The 26,741-nt window shown below is 39.6% G+C and overlaps 1 protein-coding gene across 6 annotated transcripts in view; it reads left to right on the top strand.

Moving 5' to 3' along the window:
- Window positions 1–22,322, top strand: part of slc24a2 (solute carrier family 24 member 2) — a 46,809-nt gene extending 24,487 nt beyond the window's left edge. For 3 of the 6 annotated variants that reach the window (XM_005752080.1, XM_005752079.2, XM_005752078.2), the window contains 8 exons: window positions 319–333; window positions 5,908–5,958; window positions 10,236–10,334; window positions 13,317–13,399; window positions 19,019–19,153; window positions 19,245–19,334; window positions 19,641–19,807; window positions 20,295–22,322. In XM_005752080.1, the coding sequence (XP_005752137.1) occupies window positions 319–333; window positions 5,908–5,958; window positions 10,236–10,334; window positions 13,317–13,399; window positions 19,019–19,153; window positions 19,245–19,334; window positions 19,641–19,807; window positions 20,295–20,544 (890 nt within the window). In that variant the 3' untranslated portion in view covers window positions 20,545–22,322. The remainder of the gene's footprint in view (window positions 1–318; window positions 334–5,907; window positions 5,959–10,235; window positions 10,335–13,316; window positions 13,400–19,018; window positions 19,154–19,244; window positions 19,335–19,640; window positions 19,808–20,294) is intronic. The other 3 variants (XM_005752083.1, XM_005752082.1, XM_005752081.1) reach the window with 2 other exon arrangements.
- The last annotated feature ends 4,419 nt before the right edge of the window (window positions 22,323–26,741 follow it).

Here is a 26,741-nt window from a genome sequence, read left to right as displayed (position 1 = left end):
GCTACATGCTACATGAGCTACATGCTACATGAGCTAAGCTAGCATCTCCTTCCTTCTGTCCCTTTTAATGCTTAGCCTAAAAACAGAGGAGTAGTACCTACTTTCTCATCTAACTCTCTGCAAAGACGTCCAAAACAAGTTTTGAGTTAATTTAATGCCATGAATGAAGAGCTAATGACATTTAATTTAACACAACCCTTTCTCATCTTGGAAATACCTATCAATGATTAAATGTTCGCTATTGGACTAAATATCACCTGGATTTATCTTGTCTCTCTTTCTGTCTTCTTATTTATCTTTCGTTTACTGTCCCTTCAGAATTTGCTGACTCTGGTGAGTTACTCCTCTAATTTCTGTATCTCCCCCTGCTCCAAAACAATATGTTTGTTCTCATTCCAACAGCCTGGAGGCAACTCTTGTGCCCAGTGTGTCCCTTATGTATACATTTCCTAAGCGCCGATGTGCTGTATGTCAATTCTGTACCGTACCATCCCTGCAGACTCTCTTCTTCAGATATCTCATTCTCTCCTGTGGGTGCTTTTTCCCTGGAAACCCTCTGTTACCATTTCTACATTGTTTTCCCCATCGTCCCTAATCCTCTCTCTCCTCTTATGAACTCCTTTGTGATTTTTAGCTTTATAAGTGCTGCTCTTTGTGAGACACGTTGAGGCCCAAAATAAGTGCTTTGGGTTTTCCTGTCAACATTGTATGTCACTCTAGGTCTGTGAGGCTAAGCAGATATTTAGGCAGACAGAATTTGCTGTGGGAAAGAGACAGAGTAAATGTGTCAGCCTTTTGCTTAGGTCATGAAACGGCCTATCTGGAAGACGGCGAAATGCTGTCAGTTGATTTCTCAGCCCTTTTTATATCCCCGTGGTCAGAATTCTGGTTAAGCTATATGGAGCAATTAACCAGTGGACTGAAAGTGTTTCTTTGTGCAGCCTTTTGCAATAAGCTGTGGACAAAAAACTATCAGCATTTAAATTTAGCTTAAAAAAACAGCAGCTTTCTTGATGTTGTTGAGGTGAATCTCCTACAGTTTAATAATAGACCTTAGAACGTGCATGTTTTTCATTGCAGGGAACATTGTATTAGTCTGGTACACTTAGTTCTGGGCACAAGGACCAGCATCTTTTTTTTCCCCATCAGTGTGGAGCTACAAACAATATCACTTAGGAGTGGCATCAAATATTGAACTACTCAGAGAGAATGGGTGGGAGAAGGGAAGAGTGGCTCTAACTCTACTGTCTGAACCCTCAGCAGACTGCTGAAACAAGTTTCCCAAAACAGTACTCAGAATTCAGGCTGCGTGCTTCAGTAAAATGTATCACTCTCAGATCTGAACTGTGGTACTGAGTCTGTGCTTTTCCATAGCTGCAGTTGACCTCAGTAATCTTGTTAGGTTTTTTTCCTGAGGTAGACGGGAAGTTTTGCATAGGCTGAGCAAATAACAGACAAACTCACTAAATTTGGGTCAACTAAAAAAACAATCATTTCAGCACATAGCCTGTTTTTTCAGGAACCTAGCGAGACCAAAGGGGTTGTTTTCTTTAAAGTTTTAGACGTTGGTATAGAAGAAAATTACCAAAGGTCAACAAATTAGGTCCACGTGTGTGTTTGTACCGAATTACAGAAAACACCCCTCTGAATTTTCAGTGCAGTTATTATTAAAACAGCCATTTAGCATGAGGGTTAATCCATTCTTCCAGCAAGCATTTCCAGTTTTCCCCACATAGCTGCCTTGCCTGCCAGCAGTACTGTCTGTGCCGTGACCCAGACCATCGATTACATGGTTCAATAATGCACTCACTGTCACTGACCTACCACCCCTTGGGCAACGGAAATATATTTTCCACGTATGCAGATACAGTCTATTGACATTTTGGGTTAGATCTTTTTTTGTATCAACTTAACAATGTTCATAAAACATAAAATAAGCTGAAATATAAGATGACATGTTAACATATTTACTGTAGAATATAATCAGAAGAGATATTGTTTCATATCCTGCAGGAATGTGAACTCATTTTACATTGTGGGCCACATGCAGCCCACTTAGACCTTACGCCGGCTAGACGAGTGAAACCTCTTTTCTGTCAGTGTAAAGAAGTTTAACTACACATTGAATCCCTGAGATAGCGTCAGGTAAAAAACAAAAGTGCAATTTCAACGGCACATCTCACTTTTTCGACATAATAGAGAAATGCTGCTGGAGTAAATGGAGGAAATAAATTTATAAAATTACAGAAAATAATTCTCTTAGCTAAGTTTTTGTTAATTTTTTTTTCTTTTTTTTTTACTGTGGACCCACTGTAAAAATAATATATTTCTATAGTTATAGTGAAAAAAGTTTCCTGTCATTTGAATGTTTAGCTATTACTCAGGTACTTTGGTATTGTATGAAAAGCTTTGGGAGGAAAATCTGCGCTCTTCTTCATATTTTCCAGTAGGCCAGTTTGGAGTCTTTGGCGGGCCGATTATGGCCGCTAAGCCTTATGTTTGACACCCCTGATAGATAGTTTGACTTGATTTCTTGCTGTTGCCGTAGGAGCCATAGACATGAAGTTAATGTAATTTAGCTTAGCATAAAAACTGTAACCAAGTAGTTACCGGCCTCTGTTCAAACGTAATCAAATACTACGCATATGTCACACCCCCTCCCATGCCCTCTGATCCACCCCGCACTGGGTGGGTGAAAGAATCAATGCTAAAAGCCTTTTTGCTTTTGCACAGGCTGTGAATTTCCCTGACACTCCAACCCCCAGCAGACGGAGCGGACTTGCACGCACACTTTCACGCATGGCTCACCAGAGGTTTAGAGGTCACACCACAAGGACAAGAGGTCCCTTGGTAAACAACAACAACAAGCCTCGCTCTCTCTATGGAGTTACAGCGGGTGGACCGTGCAGGCAGTGATTGTGTCTGGGGATAATTGCCCTCAGGGCAGCTTTGTAGAGACTGGACGTAGAGTGGTAGTGCACTTCAAACCAAAAATAATATAACGATATGGGATTGAGACGCTTGTCAAGTAGCACCGCATATGAGCAAGGCATTTTGCAATGAAATGTGATTTCATCTCATTAGATTGTGTTTTCATGGCTGCCAAGTCTCACATTTGGCATGAGATTTTCACCATAATCCTCTCACACACTAGCAGAGTGGTCGCCCACTGTCTGATATTAGTGTGAACGATGTAGGCATGTGGGTGGGAACATATAAAGTGCTTATTGTACTGATGCCTACTACATGGCATACTTGCAAAGTTAGGGTTAACCAAAAGGTTTATATTAACTTATTTGGGAACTAGCCTCTGTTAACAGGCAGACCTGGTCAAAAATATCAACTTAGTACCGTCAGCTGAATCAGATAAAGAGGTCAGATAAAGGTCAGACAAAAACACAGCAGCACAATAAGTGAGGCATAAAAGGACAAAGTGATTTAAAACGTTTAAATTATTTGTAAATGACATGTGGTTTAATGGTAGTGTTTCAAAGGAAGTTTTTCGTCTTGTTCCAAGCCCATTGTTTGCACTGTATAAAAAATAGTGTTCGAAACAGCTTCTTGGTTCTTCGTCAACGAGATTGGCCACCGTGATGATTCAGTCTAACGGCTGTTTGAAACAGGAGAGTGGATTTTACATCAGCAATCAGAAAGATTTCCAAGAATAGCTTTAATGAAAAGGTACATGTTATTCTACTTTGTTGCCAGTGAGGTCCTTCCAATGATGACGTTTGGTTAAACTTGCTGTAGTTAGTAGAACATGCCATGTTCTCTTTAGTTGAAAATAGTTGCTCACGCTCTTTTCGAGGTAGTTTTTTGTGATGGTTCAGGATTCAGGCTGTTTCATGTGCTTCCCAGTCTTTATGTAATCCCAGACTGGCTCCATGATGTGAACATCAGACCTTGTGGTGGCCATGTGCTGCAGGACTCTTTATTTTTGTTGGTGCTGAGAATAGTTTTTTGCAACTGTATGTTTGGGGGTGATATCAGTATAGTATGTAGAATGAATTTGGAACCAGACCAATTTGTTTTGCATGGTGGATAAAAATGTAAAGATCTAGAATATTTCCTCTTATGAGCAATCAAAAGCAAATACTGTGAATGGCTTTATTTAACATTTTACCACCTGACATACAGGTTAAAACACCAGTTGAAATACATGGGTAGAGGAAACAAGGAAGGGGAATTTAAAGGTCTGGTTGTGAGATTTCGTGAAGATGTAAAAGTATATAGGAAGATCGGTGCATTGCTAAAAATAAGTAGAAGCGCAGCAGCAGTAATCAAGGGACATAGAGGGAGCCTTAGTACCACTAATCAGAGTCTCAATGGCTTTCTTTCTAAAAAAAACTTGAACAGTCTAGCTCTGAAGATCAAGGCAATTGCTTCAAATTTGTCAAAGGAATTCTGAGTTTGCTGGAAATCAGAGTTTCTGTGAAAGCTTACACAATCAGAAGGCAACTGCTGATTAACAATACTTACTTTTTGGCAGAAAACTATGAGATCGAACTTTGATAAATATCCTTAAAAGAAGAAGCCTGTTGAATATCGGGAAGACATGCTCCGGTAAGATGAAAGCAAGATAAACGAGTTCAGCTTAGATGGATTTCGGCACGCTTGGGGGGCTAGGACCACTAACAGTGAATGCATGCTCCCAGTAGTGAAGCATGGAGGTGAGCCTGTGATGATACTTGGCTGCATGAGTGCAAAAGGTGATAAGGAATGACATTTATCAATGCCACCATGAATGTCTGTGGATATGCCAGATTACCTCATAGGATGACTCTCATATTCTTGAAGCCAGGCAGAAGAGGAAAGCATGCCTGGCTTCATTATCAGAAGTTTCTAAAGAAGAACGGAGACTAAGGACAAGTTGGTCTTGCTTGGTGTTAATTGGTTGGTGTTGCTTTTTCTGAATTTGCATGTGGCGCAGAAAGACAAACCCCCATGCAGAGAGAGCTTTTGGAAAATAGTGGCTCATGAATTAAAAAGATATGAATCTTAAAGTCAGTCGGGATAAGCTTCAGTGGCCCCGTGTCCCTGAATTGGACAAGCAGTTAAGAAAGTGGCTAAATGGATGGATGGATTCCATAAATCTCAGTAATGTGTGCTGACTTCTGGACCTGTATTGTTAATTCTGGTCAGAAGGGAATATAACTACTGTCTGGAGTTAAGTTAGTTTATCTAGTTAATGTAACATAAACTTACTATTCTATTTAAAGCGAATCATCGCTTTTTTTGGCCATTTATTGTTGAAACAGCGTGGGAGGCAGAAGTCTGCGGTCCGGTGTCCTCTGCTCAGCTGCTTCACGTTCAGCTGTTGCTGCAGGTTTGAATTCCCAGCTAATTCATCATGCCGATGTGCTGACTGTCTATTTACTGTAGCATGGAAGAACTGCAGCAGTAAGGGAATCAAATTAATTGTTCGGGTTTCATTGTGGGAATAAAATGCCGAATCATCAAGCCCCTGAATAAGCTTGTGCGCAGAGGAGAGGAGGACTCATCATTTTGTTGCATGTTGACCCAGTATATTCTCTTCCGACTGTCCTCTTCTGTTTGTTTTCAATATATCTTTTTATGAACCTCTGATCATTTTTTTTAATGGTGGTATACTGATTGCCCCTTCCCCCTCCCTTTACCGTTGGCAGGCTCTTTATCAGACTGAGTTGCTGAAAGACTCTTGATGTTTTGTATTTGCAGTTGAGTCCTTGCTTTGTCTTTGCACTTATGCAGTGATGAGTTGGGGAGATTTTGTCTCTCTGTATGTGACTTCTTGTGCTTCTTGTGTGACTCTGTACAGAATGTGATGTGAGTAGAACCAGCAGATCTGTCTTGTTCTGTCATGTTCACTCTTTTCCTTTTCTCTGTGTGTTTGTTGCCTTACCCTTGTCTTTTGCTGTGATGTTGTAGAGCTTGGGACTTATGGGAAACTAAAATATTATCACTCAATGACTGAGGAAGGTAAGCCTGAAAGTTTTCATTACTTGATTCTTTGAGACAGCTTCTATCATCCCTCTTGTTTTTATACTCCTCCATCTTCATCACGAAGCAACACATCCAGCCCCATTATTATTTATTTATTTTTTTGCCTGTGATACACAGTTTGCATAATTTTGCTTTAAGTTGATAATCTCGCTGAGATTTCACTGGCATAAGTGCAAATCATAGTAGCCATGCCTTTTTTTTTTTTATTGTACTTTTTGTTCCCATTTTTGGTCTTTGGCATATTTTTATATTTTTTTCCCCTACGAATATGTACATACATATTGTGTGTTACTGTGTGTAGTGTTATTATGACATTTTATTTATTAGGTATTTTCTGAAAATTTCTAAATTTGCTTCTTTTGTTTGACGTTGTGTAAATTAAGACATGCATAATGCAGGCTGGTTTAACTACAAACGCACACTTACACGGCCAATATTGCATTCAGAAAACACACAAGGTCTTTTTAACGTTTTCTCGTCTTTGCTTGTTTTTCCCTGTTACCCATCTGCGTCTCTGAGCAATACAGCACATCATCCATTCCCCAGCACTTACTTCGAGGTTACACTTGCACCAGAAGCAACGTTTCTGAATTTGGCAAACTGGAGTGACTAATCCACCCAGTGGTTGTGTAACAGGCAGAAATGACAACGTTTTTTAACCCACACTTCACAAACTGGTCTTTTTGTTGTTAAATATTTTTTAAGTTAAAGAATTTAACTAAACATTAACTGTGTTTTTTTATTTTTATTTTTTAATTCCTTTAAGATGGCAATACATACATTTCCCATACATAGCAATCACATATTTATAATTTGGGTGGAGTGTTATTTTTGATATTTGTGCTTTTATGCTAAAACAAAGTGACAGAAAAACACATTTTTAAAATTTGCGTTAAAAAAAAATCTAAAAATGTAACCATATTAAGTAAAAGCTCTGTTTCCAAATAACAATAAATAAGGTGGAAATGGCAAAAAAATTGTTATAAACTGCATTTGGTAGCTTTACTTTTAAAAGCAATTTATTAGTTTTGAATATCACTGTCATTAAAGGGTAATGTGTTGCGTTACAATGTTAGCTGCTGAGAAAATTCATGTTTTATTTTATCTTACCAGATTTAACTTTATAGTAATCTCGAGTAAGCTGGTTATGTTGTCCAGTTTAACCTCTGAGTATACTAACTTTACCTCATGGTGAGTTCATGGTGACAACAAGCTTGTTAATTTTCCTCATCACAGCTAACTAAAATCTTTCCGCTTCAGAGCTGTAGCAGTTGCATATTCCTCCTCCTCAACATCGCCTCGCCACCTTTGTAACTAGTTGAGCTTAGAGCTCAATCACTCAGGTCTAGAGACCTTTCAACAACCTTGTGGCATCCACTAGTTGCAAGGGGAAATTATGTATTTCCTGTGAAATTGATTCACAAAACCACATTGGAGCAGGTCTAGAGATCTTAATTGAAACTCTGTAAACCACCAGTCACTAGAAAAAAGTGTGTATTCCACAACCAGCGGGTGTGAAACTGATTGCAAAGAGATTTGCTATGCTGCACCAAAAACGTCTTTGTGATTGCTTTGGTTGCTAGTAGGTTTCCAGGGTGAGAAGAAGTTTCCATGGAAGACGCCAAACTGCCTGCAGATACTTGCAAACTACTTGCTAAGCTGTAGTGAAACTGAAAAATGTGATGCAAAGTCGCCTTTTGAAATAGTTTGTGGTTGACGTTTTAAGGCAAAGCTTTTACTTTGAAGGTGAATGTTTTTCATTTTCGGTTTATTTGCAGCTTTGAGAGTAAATGTCAAGTTTTTGCAGACAAGTCGACGTCTTCCACACAAACTGTGAGCGACTGCGCCAGTCTGATTCTGACCAAGCCAATCATGAGAAGGTTTTTTTGTTTTCAGCTCCCTGTTTTTGAGTGGCGACAGCCACCAGCCTCCAACAACCGCTTTCCTGCAAGTTGGGGAATACACATTTTCTGAAGTGACCAGAGGTTGCCGTGGGGTCGCTGACTGGTCTCTACGCCTGTGTGACTGAGGCCTGGAGGTGCTTTTTCAATATCTAAAAATTATAACCATGACACTAATTAAAACACATCTTCCCACAAGATAAATCCTGCCACCTTTGCCATATCACTAACTGAGCTTAACATGCACACTTACACAGCCTGAGGATTGAAAGCCTTCTACTAGTACATGCAACATACTTCAAGGAGTGGAAAGGCAAAAGAAATGGTGTGATGTCATCAGACAACAAAAGACACGACGGTATATGGTAACTGATTGCTCATTCGAATAATTAACCAATTAGCTGATCCACTTAATTGCTTTAATTTGCACATTCGTTAAAACAAACAAACAGTTAAATAAATAAAGAATCAGAACACCTAAACAAGTTTCTTTATACTTTGTTACAATACCAGTGATAACTGAGAGAAATAAATAGCTAGATTCCTGCTAAAGCTAACTTGCTGAGGTGATCTCAGATTCTGTGTATTATGTATCTAAAATGATAAACTTCCTTCTTCTTGCAGCTTCTGTAGTAACGGCTCTTTGCTTTCACAGGTCTTTATCAAAGTATGTTCAAAGTTAGATCTGAAACATGACGCCAGTGTTTTTTTTGGGTTTTTTTTAGCATTTCTTTTCCATACCTACAGCAGAAAGCACAACCCTGTCAGTTTTATGTCCAAGTAACAAGATGATGATCTCAGACTCCCCCATCCATAAATAAACACCCACTTATCCATGAATAAACACGCACAAACACACACTCGCTAAGACAACTAACTGACAATGACCGCCTACGGTGAGTGTCGTCAAGACAGAGGAATGTGTGATTCTGTCTTGTGAAAGTCGGGAGTGTATGTGTGTGTATTTGTGCGCATGTGTGTGGAGGAAGGGCAGGGAGGGGCTGAGCGTTGCCAAACAACAAAAAGACAAAGTGAGAGAAAGATGGTGTTTGCCAAAGACGAATGGGTGAGAAAATCCGAGGTGATAGAGAAATGTAGAGTGAGACAGAGGAGGCACGAAGGCGGCCGACGGTGACTTGGGGTGGTTAATGATTTTGCCAGAAGGTCACAGACAGCGTTCACATGGCTGGGCGGAGTATTCGTATTGACGCATCACTGTGTCAAGCACTGACGAATCAGCCATGCATTTGTAAAATGAAACAAAAAAAATCTTTTGCATTGATTGCAGCCGGGTGATTTGGATGAGGCAGGAGAAAAGGGAAGGATTGACACGCACAGTTAAATTAAGCACGGATGCACGACAGCACAACGATTAATGATGCGCACAGAAAGTACGTGCTGCATAGCATAAAGTCTCTTATATTACAGGCTGGTTTAAAAAAAATAAAATAAAATACTGAGAGCAACCACTACTGCTGAACTCTGACCTGGAATCTGCACAACTTGGTGCTGGAATCGTATTTCTCCTTGTTTCTAGGCTATATTTGTGGTCTTTTGGGGGGATTTCAGGCTGTAGGGATTTTATCAAAACTCTATTGCTCCTCAGTTATTGCTAGTGATTAAAATTGCCTTGGATGAGCCATTATTTACAATATCAAGAATGCACACAAATTATATGAGCCTCAAGGTTTCAATCCAGTCCACTGCATCACACCATTACAAAATGGTTTCACAGAATCAATTAATGTTATCTACAAACTAATACGTACCAGCAGTTTTAGAAACATCTGTTCAAATTCTCTACATTTATAGTTATGATAATTTTTTTGTCTTTGAGTAAGAGATGGGCTGTGATAATGATCAAATTAGTTGCTTCCTGGATTAAAAATTTGAACACAGCCTCTCGAATCTTTACATTTGTGATTTGTGACATGCCGTCCCGAACTTTTGTTTGCTTTTAAGTTCCCTGCTAGCCTCTGGCATCTCTTGTGACTTTTTGATCTGAAATGAGAACCGAACAAGACCAGGACTTAATCTGAGCTCCAGAAGGCAGATCTTTTCACAAGAGATTCTCTCTGCTTCGCCTCCGCCAAGGACCAGGACATTGCAGGATCATCAGTATATGATATGCTATGTCATATTGACTATGTGTTCTTGCAACTGCAGTTTTGTGTAAAGCCGCCACCCTGTTTGTTCTGTGCTTTTGAAACGCGACCCATCTGGGGTCGAAGGTGACAACGAAGGAGCGCTGACTGGGACGAGGCCGAAAGGCTTTGTGGATGCTACGGTACGCGGCGCTTTGGTCCGAATTTGACCAGTGTTGCGTTTTCTCTTTTCGTTTCCTCTTTGCAGGTAAATTTCGAGAGAAGGCGTCTATTCTGCACAAGATTGCTAAAAAGAAATGCCAAGTGGAGGATAGTGAAAAGGCCAATGGAGTAGCGAGTCGTTCAGGTAAATAAAACTTTAATATCCTTTAGATCTTATTGCAGTAGTATGAAATCATAGGAAATACCTTTGTTTATTTTCTGGCTCAAAATTGTTCGTACAATAAAAAAATGCCAGTCTTTATGTTACACATACACAGCTACACTGGCTGAGTGGTGTCGGTCTGATATTTCCCAAAGTGTCTCTTTTCTTTGGAAGACCTTTCCTTTCCAAGGAAGACCTTGGAAGACCATTTCCAAAGGATCCCATGAATCAGGATCTTAACTCAAGCGATGAACTAGTATTGTGTCTACACATAAGACAAAGAAACAATTTTACATCTTTAGATACTTTGTTACTAACAACCTGTCACAAAAACACATGATTTATTCCCTTTTTCTCTAACAGAATCTACTAAAATGCCAAAGATAACACAGTTTTACAGCAATAAAATTGTATTTTTGCACCATCAAGGTGAATTGCAAAGAGCTGTTAGCTTAAACTTGATATATCTGAACATGGTGGAAAGCGTGTCCTTTAAAAGAATTTGAGAAACCTGGGCAGATGGAGGACAAACGAAGTGAAAGGCCTACAAATACCATCAGCCGCAGATCAACAGTAGTTGAAAGTCATGTCTTAAAGAAATGGGAAAAATCAGTTGACCTGTCTACTGTTCACTGAAGCCTTATCAGAAATGGCGTAAGTGGAAGGGTGGCTGTCAAAAAGCCATACTTAAGGAAGGGAAATGATGAGAAAAGGCTGAGATAAGCAAAACTACTCAAGAACTGGACTCAACATCTGTGGCAACTGGTCAGGATTTCAAGAGAAAGCTACGACAGGGAGTGTAACGGCTGTCTGTAAAACACGGTGGAGGCTCTGTCATGGTTTGGAGTTCCATTTCAGTCAGTGGTGTTGGGGATCTTGTCAAAATTTATGGAGTTTTGAACAAAAAAGAATATTAATCCACCATGAAATTCCATGTGGAAAGATTATTCAGAATGACTGATCCCAAACATGCTGTCAGTGCAGTAAAGGCATGCCTTGATGGAAAAACATAGCGATGAATAGGTCCGCACTGTCCACTGATCGCTGATCAGCTTTGGCCTCTCACGACCTTCAAGGAGAAGCGGGTATCGCTAGAATAACCGAGCTCATGTGCGTTAGTTATTAGATTCCCTACTGAAACGATCATCTGTTGTTAAACAAACACGACATGATCAAGAGCAGCCAAATTGATTGCAAGTGTTGTCTTCAAGCAGTATTTAATCAATCACAGTCACTGCCAAGAATAATTTATGTGTTTTTTCACTTCAAAGAGCGCTGGACCAAAGAACAAACAGGAGGCCAGAGGAAACACTTTCATGGCCACAATGGAGGCAAAGCAGGAGAATCAAAGCGAGACATAGCTGATGATCACCAAGGCAAAATTATGCTAACCGCACCACATTAACATATTACCCTCTTGATCAAAGTGCTCGACTGGTGGTCACCACAGCTAACTTCACTTTTTAGGTTGTTGCAAAAGAATATTTACTGTGACTCAGTCCCAGGTATCACATTTTTAGTTGTAATATTGTCACATCTGAGCGAGCAAGGTAGGGAGGGAGGTCATGTGGTGGACCAAAGTGGTATCGAGGCACATTATCTGTCTGAGAATCTGCTAATTGTATCACAACCATACTTGGATTAAAGCAATTTCCACAGCAATTATAGTTTAATCATCTGATTACATGGCTTTCGGCTCTTTGTATTTTAATAAGGGTAAGTTAAGTAAGTCGGGCCTCAATTGAAATGGATTTAAAGCAGCCACTAGCATTTGATAAGGTTAGATAGTATTAGCCTCATACATGCACATGTATGTTCACACACATGGGGGTGCCTTGATGTACTTTTTGCCATTATTTCTGTTGTTACTTTTTTTTTTAAAATAAATATATGACATTTATGTCTAACTTTCCAGCAGTTCCATAAATGTGTTTTTCTTCTGACTACAAAACAGAAATTTGAAAGAAGCAAATAAGGGTTGAAACAGATGTTGGTACTGAAATGCTAAGTTGGTTACTTGATTGAAATAAAGGTTAGTTATTTGGCAAAAAGACGACCTGGAATAAAAAGGTGTTATCAAAAGTTCAACAACTTTTTGGGCATAAAAAGCAGAAACGACTGGTGTCCCCTTCATGGTCATCTTCTTGTGCAGCTCTGCACTAGTACATGGAAACGTCCCTGGAGGATGCATTCACACCACTTGCACATGAGCTTTTGCAACTTCACTGCTTGCATGAAGAGCAAATATCAACTGTAGTGTTACAGCGTTCTAAATTTCAATATGAGAAACTGTGGCTATGAAATCCGAGTCTGTAGCTAAGACTGAGAGACCCGATAACTCTTCCATTGAAAATGTTGCAATGTTCATGTCAGGTGGTGGCAGATCAGGTCATGAAGTTCAGGTGATACAGAAGCATACGTGCATGTTGGGAATGGTGCTTCTAGAGAGCAATCTAAACAGAGCAGGAACATTAGGTGTGTCTTTGAGGGAGTTTCAGTCAAATTTAAATCTGGAAAAACAGGTTTTTGTTTTTTTTTACAGGTGCAGTCGTAGAACATTTTGATCACACCTCATAATTTACTTAACTAAACAACAGTTTTCTGTTTAATCAGGCCTTCTGCTGACATTTTCTGTTGTTCTTTATGCGTTTCATTTGTTTTTGTTCTATTTTAACAAGGTTCTCTATGATATTATAATTGTGCTGTAGTTGTTTTACAGCACTTTGTGACTTTTATGTCTAAGAAAAAGGGCTATATAAACAACTTTACTTACTTTATTTACCACAATGTGAGGATTCCCTAATAATTAAAAAAGGAGCTGAATCATTTTACCTGGTTAGAATTGCTATGCAGAAATGATTCGTCCTCTTTTCTTCAGACCATAAAAACGAACACTTTGTCTTTCAGAGTTGTCAAAAACAAATTCATTATTATTATTATATTAATTCATTATTTTTCCTGCAGATAAGAACCTTCCTAACAGCTCCAGTGTGGAAGTGGAGGTGACCCCACCTATGAATGGAACAGCAGGGCAAGAGGGGGAGACGGTAAGAAATGAAAGGGCACTCACAAATCGCAGTATGTGGAAAATCTATTTATACCAGTTCGTCGCCTGTCCACCTAACTGGGTGAGAAGGCGACGAAACTGTGAGACAAACATCAAAGTAAGAGAGGCATTTATGAATATTTTATGCCTCTCATCTGTGTCTGTGTTCCACCTTGAGTGTGATTGATGCAAAGGTTGCACCAACTATGGCACAGGTCACTACTGCTGATAATTTCCCAGCATGCACTCGGGCGAGTTCCTCCATCTTCAGCCAGACCTGCCAAAGACCCGTCTCCTCCCTCTGAGTTCTGTAATCACACTCCTCACTCACCTGCTGCTCCCCGCCGCTGGATGCTCGAAACAAACACACTCGCCCACGTACGTCAACACAAACACACACTCGGTCTTTGACGTGTGGCCAGGCTCAGCGAGCCTCATAACGGCACCTGAACCAGAATCGCTGGCATTAATGACGACGGCGGGATGCAGCAACCCGCCAAGCCAGCAGACGGTCCTGGGGCAACCGGGCAGCTAATCAAAATATGTACACTGAGAGGAGAACAGACAGAGGAGGCGAGGGTGTCGGTCATCCTGCTGGATTTTCAACTTTTAAATTGCTATCAACAAGAGTAATCCCAAAAGCCTGCTAATGTTCCAACTAATGTTCAGCCAGTTTCAGCTGGGTGAACAATAGTGGGAAAAAAGGAAAACATAACAGGAACTGTGTGCTAATATATTTAACTCTAAGCTTGATGGAAATCACACAGCTTGTAAGTCTCTTTGGGCAGACGACTTACTACAAGGAGACATTCAACTGATGTTGCTTGTGGTCTTTAATTACTGTAATGTTTCCTCCAAGTGGAGGACATGCATTAGCCAAAGTGCTTTGGTTGTAATAATCAGTGTTTTGGCTAATCATTCTTCATAAATATATATACAATTGGGGGGAAAAATGGGAACGATTTTGTTGATATTCTCACAAACGTCACATGAACAAATTAGCTCCAGTTATCCTTTATTATCCTTTACAATTAATGCATGATATGGAGAGAGTTTTTATTCTGTTAACAATTATGCAGGCTCAGACTGCTTTCTTTCAGAAGCATTTTTTCTTGCCTCAAGCTTCCAGTCCTTTATCCAGTTTATCTCATATCATAGAGATTTGTAAAAGTCTTTCATATTGAAGAAAATTGCATGTATAAGCATGACGAAATTACAGTTTTACTAACATCGTGCTGTGTGTAAAATTTAAAGACAAGGTAGATAAATGTGAAACAAAAAACAGTGGCACGTGAAAAGTTTAAAATCTAAGAAGTAACATGTTTTTTTCCTTTTTAAATTCTGGACTTACATTATTAAAAATACAACAGAAGTGTTGGTGCATCAGCGGTAGTTTTGTATTTGAGAGAGTGTATAGTTTAATTTAGGTTATTTAGTTATTTAGTATGAAATGTACATAAAGTTCATTATATAAATATATGTATATATCTGATATATTGTATAAAGTGTAATATGTGAAGCAGCTTTGCATACAGTGGTGTCCACAATACTATGAAGTCCTACTTGATTAAAAGCACAAATAATACTGTACGAAGCTAATACTGGAAAATGTAAATAAAACATAATGTAATAATTTACCAATCTCAGAGATCAACATTTTATTCACAATAGGACATATAAAACATATCAAATGTTTAACACATTTTACAGTTTAATGAAAAATATTCTCATTTTGAATTTGATGGAGCAAAAAACTGGAAAAGTGAGCGTTAGCACAGCTGAAGAAACATTTTTAAATTGATTAGTTTAAATACTAATACTAAATTAAAACAAAACTAATACATGAAACTATTTAGTTTAAATGGCAACGGCTCCGTAGCACGATTGGGTATAAAAAGAGCATCTTACAGAGCATCTCATGGGTTTGGATTCTCAGGAAACACTTCATTAAAAACAGGCATGATTCTGTTATAGAAATCAGTGCATGGTCTCAAGATCCTGACATTTTCCTCTCCTAAAATCAGACATCATAACATCATAACCGGATATGATGCTAAAAAAATGATATTCTTGTGATTAATGTTTGGCAGGAAGCAGAACAGCAGGTAGATGGAGTTTAAAAACACCTTTTTTTTTCAGGTGATGATTCACAAACTTTGAAAGACCTGGATGCTTATTGGCATTCTTGATTCCTACATGCTGTTATTTTTAGATCCTGCACAGTGCACCTGCCTGTGTCAGCCAGGAAGTAGCTGGAAACAGCTCACACCTTCATATTGCCGCCAGAGGCCCCATCACGCTAATTGTTCAATTCCTCCTGGATGTCTTGGCAACCAAGACTGGGGAATAAGGAGATAGTTAAGGTCAAATTAAAATTTGCAGCAGAGTTTTGCACGACTTACTGTCTAAACCCTTGAGAAGCAAGCCAAGAAAAGTAGTCATGTGCTGTAATTTTTCTCTGAGCAGCAGATTTTTCATTTTAAAATCTGCATCTGGTTCTAATTTTGATGGTGACATTAAAGCTATGTTTCACTCAATTGTCTATCTGCAAGAACATGCTCTAGATTTTTCTGCTTTCAGTAGCATACATTTTGAATATTTATAAAGCTCCTGTAATCAATTATTTAAATAACATTCGGGAAAACTAAAGAAAATCATAACTACGGGATCTCATGACTCATCCTACGTCTTCTATCACAACTAAAGCGATGTGAAAAAAAACATTGTGTTCAGGGGTTCCTGGGTGGAAGTACCATTCAGTTTGAAGATTTTCTTGCTTTTTCTTTTCCTAAATAGGATGAGAATTTTATATCCAGATGGAGCCTGTGTGTGTGGGGGACAAAAAAAATATTCATGCCATTGCAGCTGTTAGGGCATCTATGAAGATGAATGTTTCATGTGAAGAATGAGACACTGCTGTCAGACAGGCAAATAGTGAATGGAAATGTGTGAAGTTTCAAATCACAGTGTGTGTTTGAGGCTTTCTTTGTGAATTACACATAGCATCTTAGTTTTAAACAGATGGCTGCATTTTGTCAATTCCTGGACACTCAAAGTTGAATCAAGAAAATAATGCAACACTCACAATGGAACACTCTGAACCAAAAACCCAAACCAAAACAACAAATTTAGACGTTTCACCACAGATCAGCTGATTTCAACATCGACCCACACCCACGGCGAAGCTGATATCCACGTAAACACCCCAATAACCTATACGGCGTGCAGTTTAGGCTGCTTTAGCCTGCCTGCAGTTGCAGTTGCAAGCTGCTTTGCAACCCTTCTTCACCCCAGCTACTCTTTAATACTGTGTGTGATTTGACGGATGTCGTATCTGTTGGCAACAATCCCTGCTCTGGCTTTCTGTGCATGCACATAGAAAGCCTAGAGAGGTGTGCTCCCAGAATTCACTGCTGATGAAAATAACAATAATCTGTCGACTCTGTGGCTGAGATATTATTTTACTTGAAGACCAAATTCCTCTGTGTTTTTTTTTTCCCATTATTGTACTTGCATTATTTATTAACTGGAGATGCCTCATGGAGGCGAACCTGTCAGATCAGCAGTGTTTTCCTTCTTCTGGTTAAACTAATGCAAACACACCATTTGCATTTCCAACCTTGCTGCAGCTGTTCTGCACTTTTTTTGACCATTTCAACTATTGTAGCTTTGTTGCCTCACACCGGGTACCAGAGCAAATGCTTCCCTCCAGGAAGAAAGAAAAAAAAAAAGCAAATGTCACGCCTCCCCTCGCAGCTCTGTGGTGTCTGATAAAAGTCAGTGCCTTTAAGCACAGAGTTGGCAGTGTTACCAACTGAGCCACCACAGGACAGGAAAGGCCCCCAAGGGGCTGGCATTTAGGAACCAAGTTAGACCAGGGAGCACCAGCTCAATGGGGTACTTTAGCATAGAAAGCAACTAAAGCAAATCATAAATAGTCAAATGCTGGATTCATGGTGAGCAGTGTCATCCAGAAACAGTAGTCTGCATGCAGTCAACATGCCCATGAAAGAGCTGCAGAGCAAAACCGTGTGGAGTGGACTGTCAATATTGTGATTGAACATAAGAAGAAGCTTTTGCTGCGTTTTTGGATTCTGCAGTGAGCCAAAATAACAATCTTTGCATCTTTTAAAAGCAGTGGATTTGGTCCAGAATTGATCTTTGCGAAGCTTCGGGTGTTTTTGTTTTGCTTTTTAGAGCTTTTAAAAGACAACAATGCAGCCATCTGGATATGGAGAGGAGGAGAAATCAGAATGCTGAACATAAGTGATGCAAGCCCTTTTGTTTGGCAGCTCTGATTACCAAGGTTACCAGGCAATACTCAACAGCAGTCGCTGTCACAGCAGGATAAGCGCCATATGATTCATGATTCGTGCAGCAACCATCTTTAAAGATTTCTGCTTCACTGTGGCCTTGTTTAGCTGATCTGATTAAATTTGTTAAGGCCTGAAATGATTTCCTTGAGAAAATTACTACCCAGCGTATCACATCTGTTATCAGCATCTGTTTTACTTTGTTTTTCTGCCCAGTGTATCTTCTGCACCCCTTCACTTCATGTTTTTATACCTATTTATTCTCAAAAGGGCAGGGGATAAATTTTAGATCACTCACATGTTCTAGTCTGGCCTGCGTGCGTGGACTTGTTCTCTGCAAGTCCCCTTGGCTCCTTATCATCTTCTATAATTAGTTGCTAAGGGACCTCGGGATCTTTCTGAATAGAAAAAGCTTAGTTGTTGTGCTATTTAACTATTACCTGGATGTTTAAGTGACAGCCTGTAAGAAGGTAGATAAAATGATGATGTAGTCATCTTTCCTGGAATCTGATTTCATGCGAATCGCAGGGTGCCGTCAACTTTTGTCTCACTTGGCATTCCAGCAGCACGTCCAGTCACACCCTAAGGATCTGCTGATGCAGCCAACATCACCAGTCAGCAGTGATGAGCCCCCGATGACTGCTGACACTCAGCCCTTCAGGTTCAGTGGAGTCTCAGAAATCACAGCCACCTCTCTCTTAAAGTAGACCTGTTATGTGGTTTTTTTGTTTTTTTAAATTTGTCATACTCTTACAATTGCAATGGCCAAAGTTTCAAATAATGAGGCCAAGTGCCCACTCTTCAGACTGTTTTCTACTTTATATTTTGAATCAAATCTCTGAGTGTTGCTCTGTATCAAACAAAGCAGATTTATGAGGGGCAGCCAATCAGAAGAAAAAGAAAGTGGGCTTTCCGGGAGATCACACTGCTTGTTTCAGACAGAGGATGATCCGATGTGGTTGCAACATGGTCCAGTATAAGACATTATTTTCAGCTATGAATCATGCAAAACTACCCTGGTAAATTCCCAAAATGAAAAGAGAGACATGGAAATAAGCAGAATGGGTCCCCTTTAAAGTCATGGTAGCACACATCCAGTTCCTGCGATTAATCTCTGCTGACTTTTGAATTCCTTCATAACAGTGGTGTTGTCAAACTGACCCCTCCTCTGTGGGTAGTGAGTATGTGAAGCTAAAAGGGACCCTTCCAGTGTTTTTATTTTCCAGTTATTCCCTCTTGTTCACCTGATATTGTTTTCAAAATGATACATTTTGACCAGTATCTCTTTCCCTTTTTTCTGCTCTCAGGCTGAGGATGAAGAAGAAGAGGACCAGCCTCTGAGCCTGTCCTGGCCTGAATCTTGCCGCAAGCGCTTCACCTACCTCCTGATCATGCCTATTGTCCTTCCCCTGTGGCTAACGCTGCCTGACGTCAGGAAAACGGTATGCGACTAAATTCTCCTGAACAAGAATGCCGTGTGCGTGTGTCTGTGTGTACGTGTGCTGCTCAATCCTTCTTTTTTTTATTTTCCAGTCATCAAAGAAGTTCTTCCCCATTACATTCCTGGGTGCCATCTGCTGGATTGCAGGATTCTCCTACCTAATGGTGTGGTGGGCCCATCAGGTACACAAGACTCTGTAAAAAGAACTGATGTTATGTGATCATAACAGCAGCCCAAAAGCCTAATGATATAAGAATAATCCTTGCAAAATATATTTTCCTTCATTTCTCGTTCTTGACATTTATAATAACCCTCCATTCCCATCCACTCACGCATAATTACAGCTGTCTTGTTTAAAACAAAGATTGTCAGAGATACTTTTATCACCTCCTTCAGCTTCTAAGCACAAGGAAATTAAAAATAGCCAGAACAAAGATTAGTTTTTATTTACCCTAAAGCTTAGCTTTCTTTTTTTTTCTTTTTTGCAGGTTGGAGAGACCATTGGGATTACAGAGGAGATTATGGGACTGACTATATTAGCAGCTGGAACCTCTATCCCTGACCTCATCACCAGTGTTATTGTGGCACGCAAGGGGCTGGGTGATATGGCTGTATCCAGCTCTGTAGGCTCCAACATCTTTGACATTACTGTTGGGTATGTTATCCAAGCATGATCTGGGTAGGGATCCGTATGTGATGTTTAGGAGAAGCACAGAGAAAGCAGTACTTTTTGCTCTGACGATGACTCCTCTCAAAGCCTTGAATTACTGTAGCATCATAAGTAAACTATTACTGGCTCTATGGGCCGCAGTAAGATGGCTTTCAGGCTGTAATGGCATTTTTGCAGCGCAATTTTGATTTCCAAAGTCTTTACACAAGATTAGGTTCGGTTTCGTGGCTAAACCTGTATCATTTCTTCTAATAGCAACAAGATAGTAAAGCAAATGTACCGCGTTAGATGTGGCGACCACGTGCATATTTGTTAAGCAGCTTTGACTAAAAAAAGACTAAATTATAAACAGGCATATATCATTTAAAGGGTCAGTTTATCCAGGACATAGACGCGTATCTTCATGCTGTTATTGGCTCTCAGCAGCTCACGTGGTCAGCCTGTAACATATCGTGTGCTTGTGTACTTGCAGACTGCCGCTCCCCTGGCTCCTCTGGTCCCTATTCAAAGGCTTGAGACCGGTGCAAGTCAGCTCCAACGGCCTCTTCTGTGCAATCGTGCTCCTCTTCCTTATGCTCCTCTTCGTCATCATCTCCATCGCCGCCTGCAAGTGGCGCATGAGCAAGCTGCTCGGCTTCATCATGTTCATGTTGTACTTCGTCTTCCTGGTGGTCAGTGTCATGCTAGAGAACAAGGTCATTAGCTGCCCGGTGACTATTTAAGGACCTTTCAGGGACCTACATCCCTCCGTCACCCTCACCACCATAACCATCCTATTTGTCTGCTGTCTGTCTCACCTGACCCTTTGCGATCCTTTACACCGGGAACAAAAGACAAATAAGAAGAACTGTACAAGAGATGAATGAAAACTGTGGGATCTCCCTTTATTTTCAGTGAGCAGGTGGTGGTGGGGAGCGCTTAAACCATTAAGGGACAAGACTACGGCTTGGCTGGTTTAACATAGGCTTAACAAGAGTGGATTTTAAATATGTTGTTATTTTCACTGGCAGGTGAGTAGGGTAGAGGGTTTGGGTGGGTGGGTTATGGGTTTATGCCAAATATAGAAGTATTATGCATGCCATTAGTTTAACTAGACGAGAAATGAAGGTAGGTTGAGAAGAATGACCTCCTGTGAAGTTCGGGGGGAGAAACAAACAAACATGAGATGCACTGTTTAAAACTCTTAACAACAAATACGGCTGAGCTCAAATTTGTGATCACATTTGAAAGCACAAACTGGTTGAACTGACTGAGACGTCGTGAGTGAATCGTGATGTGGACGAACTAATGAATGAGAGAAACGGGAGCAGCGTGCGGATGAATGTGTTCTTCGAAACATGTTGTTTAATGGTCGATGGGGACGACTCTCTTTTGAGCTTCGCGCCTGAGCAGCAAGGAGCGCGGCGAAGGACAGATGAACTTCTATTTTCTTATTTCTTTCTTGCAAACTTGTCTGTGCTCAGAGTTGAAGCTTCTCCTCGCCCCCTGTCAGGGTGTCATTTTTCACCACTGAATGAGTCCTTTTTTCTTTTAAATAATTTTTTTTAATTCATTTTCACTAAATGTTAGAAGTAGCATTAGATGAACTGTAGCATGACAATCTGCTCCTTTTTTTCTTCACCCATTGAGCAAACATTATGATTGTAAAGAGATTTCCATTTCACGTGCACCGATGGACAAAGGCAAGAACAAACAAAAGAAAAGCCTAAATGAAAGTTAGCTACATATGCTAGCCTTCGATATCTTGTACTGGTTAAGGGGGCGAAAACAAAAGCATGAATACTTAGGCTCATTAAAGATCCATAAACAAAGTCAATGTCAAGATAATACATTTGAAAATAACTTTACTGTGTTAAAGCGTCATGATTGATTTAGATTAGTCAGTGTGTAGTGCTTTGTTCACAGTAGAACTGGGCTCAAATCACCGGCTAGTTAAGCTCCTGGGGTAGAAGTTTCAAGGAGTCAACTGCATGTAGGGGAAAAAAAGGAAACAAAAAAAAAACAAAGCCACCTGGAGGTGAATTATACCAATCAACATTTAAGAAGTTGTATACCGAAATGTATACTTTCCAGACATGCTTCATAACTTCTTAATGCAAACGAGTGCTCAGTCTCTATGTAGAAAATGTCAACATTGTACGGTCGACGATATCTATCAAACTTGTGCAATTTCTTTTCTAATCAAAGGTGCTTTTGTGTGCATGTGTGCAATCTGCATTTAAAGTCACGACACGATGACGATTCATAGAGGTCATACTACCCGTGTTTTGCAACTAACTGCAAAAAAATATATATAAATATATACCCCGATCTGTGTTTTATACTGGGAAAATAAATCATAATCACGAACTCTCTTTAAGCATAGAATGTGGAAATCATCGACTCAACAGCAATATAGCGTGTGTCGTGTTGAAAGACACCCCTCCATCATGCGTCAGTGCCCTGCCCTCCCTCGCTGTCCTGTCCAGACATAAAAAACATACAAAAAAAAAAAAAAAAAGCCCCACTTCATAAAGTGGGCGACCATTTCTCCTAAAACGAACCCCTTCCTGTTAGAGCTGGCCAGGAACACCTGCTTTACCTCAACACAGCCTCTGTACAGCAGCTTAGTAGGAGTTAACTGTAAAATAGTAGTAAATAGATTCTCTGAATGTGTGTTGGGAAATGCATGCGAGGCGTTTGGGCTGGTTACCCACTGACTGTACAGCGGAGCTTAGAATAGACGTTCACTTTTATGCACCCATTCAGAGACAAACACTAGGAACTCATTGGTTTTACTTTGTAAATAACAAACGTGTTTGATTTTTTTTAATAGGTATTTATTTCTTTGCAATAGTGGATGGAAAAAGCTGGCGGCCCTTTATTCTCATAATATTACAGAAACAACATAAGAATTCATTTTAAGGCTAAACATCAGATTAAAAATGTGTCTCTTCAGTTCAGAAAACGAGGGCTTTAAATACCACATTGCCTCCTCTGATTGAACAAATGTAGACGTGAGCGATGTTGCCATTTAAAGTTACAGATGCACAGGGCAAACAAAACTCTAATGCCTGTCCAGACCGTGCTCACGATAAACCGCTGTGCTTGGCGCGTTCTCACATGTTATATTTCTTTGAGGATTTCTAGCAGCCGCATTCAAACAGTCGGTTTATGGCCTCTGCGATGACTCATGTACTTTCTGAAATTATCCTGCGCACACTCACCATTAAAACCCTTTCCTCAGAGCTCCCACGCACTCGGGTTAATGTGATCACACCTCAAGTTTCTTCAACCACCTTTTCTTTAAAAGAATAGATTTAGCTTCTTGCGGAGAGTTAGATGAGAAGACGGCCGGAACAGGTAAAAATTTAAAAAATCCAACACTTTGCTAATAAGTGTGATTGCTGAAAGATTTATCTATAGGCCTCACCCATTTGTGTTATTGAAATGTGACTCTATTCTACAAATTCCACTGCGTATTCGAGTGTTTGGACAACCTTGGATAGAGATATCATGTCATCATATCATTTTTTTCTGCTAATTAGGTATCAAAGGTTTGTGGGTGTGAGCAAGTTATCTCAAACTGCTACAACTCGTTGTCTAGCTTGACCTAATTCAGCTCAGGCTGAATAAGAAAAACAGAAGGCAAGACAAGAAAATTACTTCATCCTAATTACTTTTATTGCTTAAGAATAGAAACAGAGTTTAGACTTTTTAAAAAGGTCAAACTAGCCTGAACCATTAAATAAATTCCAGAAAATTCTGTCTTTTTGAAGCTGGAGTGCTTATTGAACCTTCTGAAAATGAAGAAAAATAATAAATTAAAATATCAGTTTGCATATATGAGTTTTAATTTGCATGTTTGTTTTGCTACATCTGGCATAGTTGTGCAATTTGTAAGTTTTTCAGAGGTATAAAATTCACACTGATGATGTAGAGGTCTCAAAAACTCATAAAAGCTCACGTATAAATATGATACACCTGGCATTACAGGGCTGGTTTATAAGCAATCAGCTTCTGCGTTTCAAGAGCTGCAGCAGCTTTCAGCGAATCACGCTGCAGTTTCTCCAAGCATTTCGTAACATGTTTTCTCATCTGTTTAATCTCCACAAAAATATGTAAAAAAAGCCTAAAATTAAGGAAACTTAGTTACATGTGGCTGTTTCTTCTTGTCTAACTACAAGCAACAAAGCAAACAAGCAAATTTCCTAAAATGTCTCAACTACCCTCAACGTGTTTACAGGTAATCTGAGTTTGGTCGGTCATGTGGTACATGTGCATACTCTGGTCATTTCATTTGTTCCATTCCTCCAAAGCCCCTCCCATCAAGTCAGCAAATTTCCAAATTTTATGTCTTTTTCTTTTTTGACTGAGAGCATGAATGGGGAGAAGAACAAGAAAAAATAAACCAAAAAAGAAAGAAGAAAAAAAACATAGAAGCGACTTAGCACATGAGCTTGGAAGTGATTGTGGTTTACCAGGGTAAGCGACCATGAAAGTTGACCACTAATGAACATTCTTGCACTGTAAATGTTTTATTTTCTTGGTGTTAATGTAAGATTTATTTAAGGTGTACATATATACAGATACAAATTAACCATATAAACTATATGTGTAAAAGAAATATGTCTCTTTATGTAAAAACACAAAGTATATAATAAAAACGAATAAAGATGCTTCAAATATGCAATAGTGTGTTTGATGTCTTCTTTTGTTGTTGTTGTAAAAATAATACTCTTTATTTCTTGCCATTACATCAACTTATCTGATGAAGTAAACTATATGGAGTCATGGGAACTTTAAGTTCCACATTAGAGAATTAAAGTCATGTAACGTTTCAAACTCTTCTACGGTGCTAATTTTAAAATTGTGAAACTCTTTCTTGATAACCAGTTCTGCTGCCTCTGGAAAAGCAGTCCTGGCATGCAGGGCTGCTTATGCAAATGCTCCGCTTTGCATAAAAAGTGGTAAGTCGAGATGCATGCCACTACAAAAAAGACTTTCTTGGCAGTGATGCCAGACTGTCTCTATCCATATTTTAAAGACGTAATAGGACTGCTATTAAGCACTAAGACAATGACACTGTAATGTAAGTACATTGGCATGCAGTCTGAGCTGATTAAAGGTGATATGCCTGGTAATTTGTGGAGTTACAATGTTGTGTTGATTAAAGCACCATATACTTAAATAGCAAAGATAGTGGCAGACCCAAGATGTCGGATGATAAATGATAAATGGACAGGGCCTTATATAGCGCTTTTTTTTTTTTTATTCTACTCAAGCACTCAAAGCACTTTATACAACGTGCCTTGCTGACTCATTGACACACATTCAGAAAAGTACTTTTTTCTCGGCTTTTCTTCTTTTCTATCTGACAATCATACACACTGACACTCCAGTGAACGCTTTAGAGAGCGTCTCGGGGTTTAATATCTTCCCCAAAGATACTTTAGCAGGTGGAGCGGGTAACCTCAGGGACATTTAAATAAAAGAGGTTCTCTCTTATCTGAAACACTGATTCTGCTTTTACGGATTTGAGAGTGTGATAAAGAGGTGTAGCCTACTTTTCAAGCATTTTTAAGCAGAAATGTATTGTTTGGTACATTCACGTAACAGCATAAAGTAGTGTCATTAAGTCCCGTATAACTGTGCGTCAGAGTGCACTCCAGGTCTTTAACAAAGTGTTCTGATCCCAGAAACAGACAAGGTGGGAAAAAAACTCAACCAGGAGTCCTCTTTGGGAGTTTTGTGATTTCATCTCCTGATTTCACTTTTATCTATCTCTATTTACAACTGTGCATGTAGAAAAATCATAATGCTACCCTGTGGCTAGGTTGCCAAGCTCCCTGAACAACAGGGGTGTGTCTATTTATTATTTTTTTTAATGGTGCACTTCAGCAGAGATGTGCAAAATCAAGATTTGCATTTGATCATGAAAAAATATTGGCATTTTTAAACGTTTTACCTGTGTAAAAGTCATAACCCTACTTTATTAATAGCATTGTGCTCAGCTACACTAACAATTCATATAGCTGGAGATTATTTTAATTAGGTACATGCTGATGGTTAGCGTTATCTGAAATAATACAACAAAATATATTGTCAACAAACTAACACATAACTAACTTTGACCTCAGTAAAGACAATGAGTGCATGATGCTATCCGTGCTCTCATGCAGTGGTGCTAACAGCAGTCTACTCTGGGGGCCGCCCCACCCCACAACCCTTTCTTTGGGCACATCCCTGCAGAAGGAGTATGCTACAAACTGGGAGTGACATCCTCTCACTTTTGCTACAAAGACTGAGTCACATCACCTACGTCAAAGTGCACCCGTCTTTAATGCCCTGGGAGTGGCAATGGCCTGTCTATGCAGTTTTCTGTACTGCCTTAATGCTTTTTGATGTTCTACTGAACACTTTCTGCAGCTGGTAAAAGGATACACCCCACTCTCTGTCATCCTCCAGATTTATTTGATTTCTCCATTGCATGCTGCAACTTCCACTTCCTCGGGAGGAGCTGAGTAATTAGTTTTAATTTGGAATTAATTTGGCTCTCTATGAATACAATAGACTGTATACTGCTATTATGCTTAGATAAGCTGCCCCCCTTTCATCCTTAATGAAACATTTTATATTGTTGTTTGAGATCATCAATGATGATAGAAGTTTTTATTAGTGGCCTTAAGCATAGTCTAATATAAGTAAGGGCACTGATTCTCTTTGCTTCACATTGTGCCTTCTGTGTTTGTCTGGGTAAACTGTGGATACAGGGCGCCCTCTTCTGTTCAAACACTGACACGTCACTGTGACTAAGAGCGAAAGTTACGCAATCATCACCTCGACGTGTTCCACCCACTTAAAATTGTCCTCCAGCTATTAAGATTTCTACCGAATTGCAAAGTGCTTGGCTTTCTATCGAAACCTGCCTCACAGTTTT

Source organism: Pundamilia nyererei, unplaced genomic scaffold, assembly GCF_000239375.1.
Source record: "Pundamilia nyererei isolate P.nyererei 1_Seehausen unplaced genomic scaffold, PunNye1.0 scaffold00344, whole genome shotgun sequence".
In the NCBI taxonomy this organism is placed as follows: domain Eukaryota; kingdom Metazoa; phylum Chordata; class Actinopteri; order Cichliformes; family Cichlidae; genus Pundamilia; species Pundamilia nyererei.
Note: the sequence above shows the minus strand (reverse complement) of the source record. Positions and strands in the feature narration are given on the sequence as shown.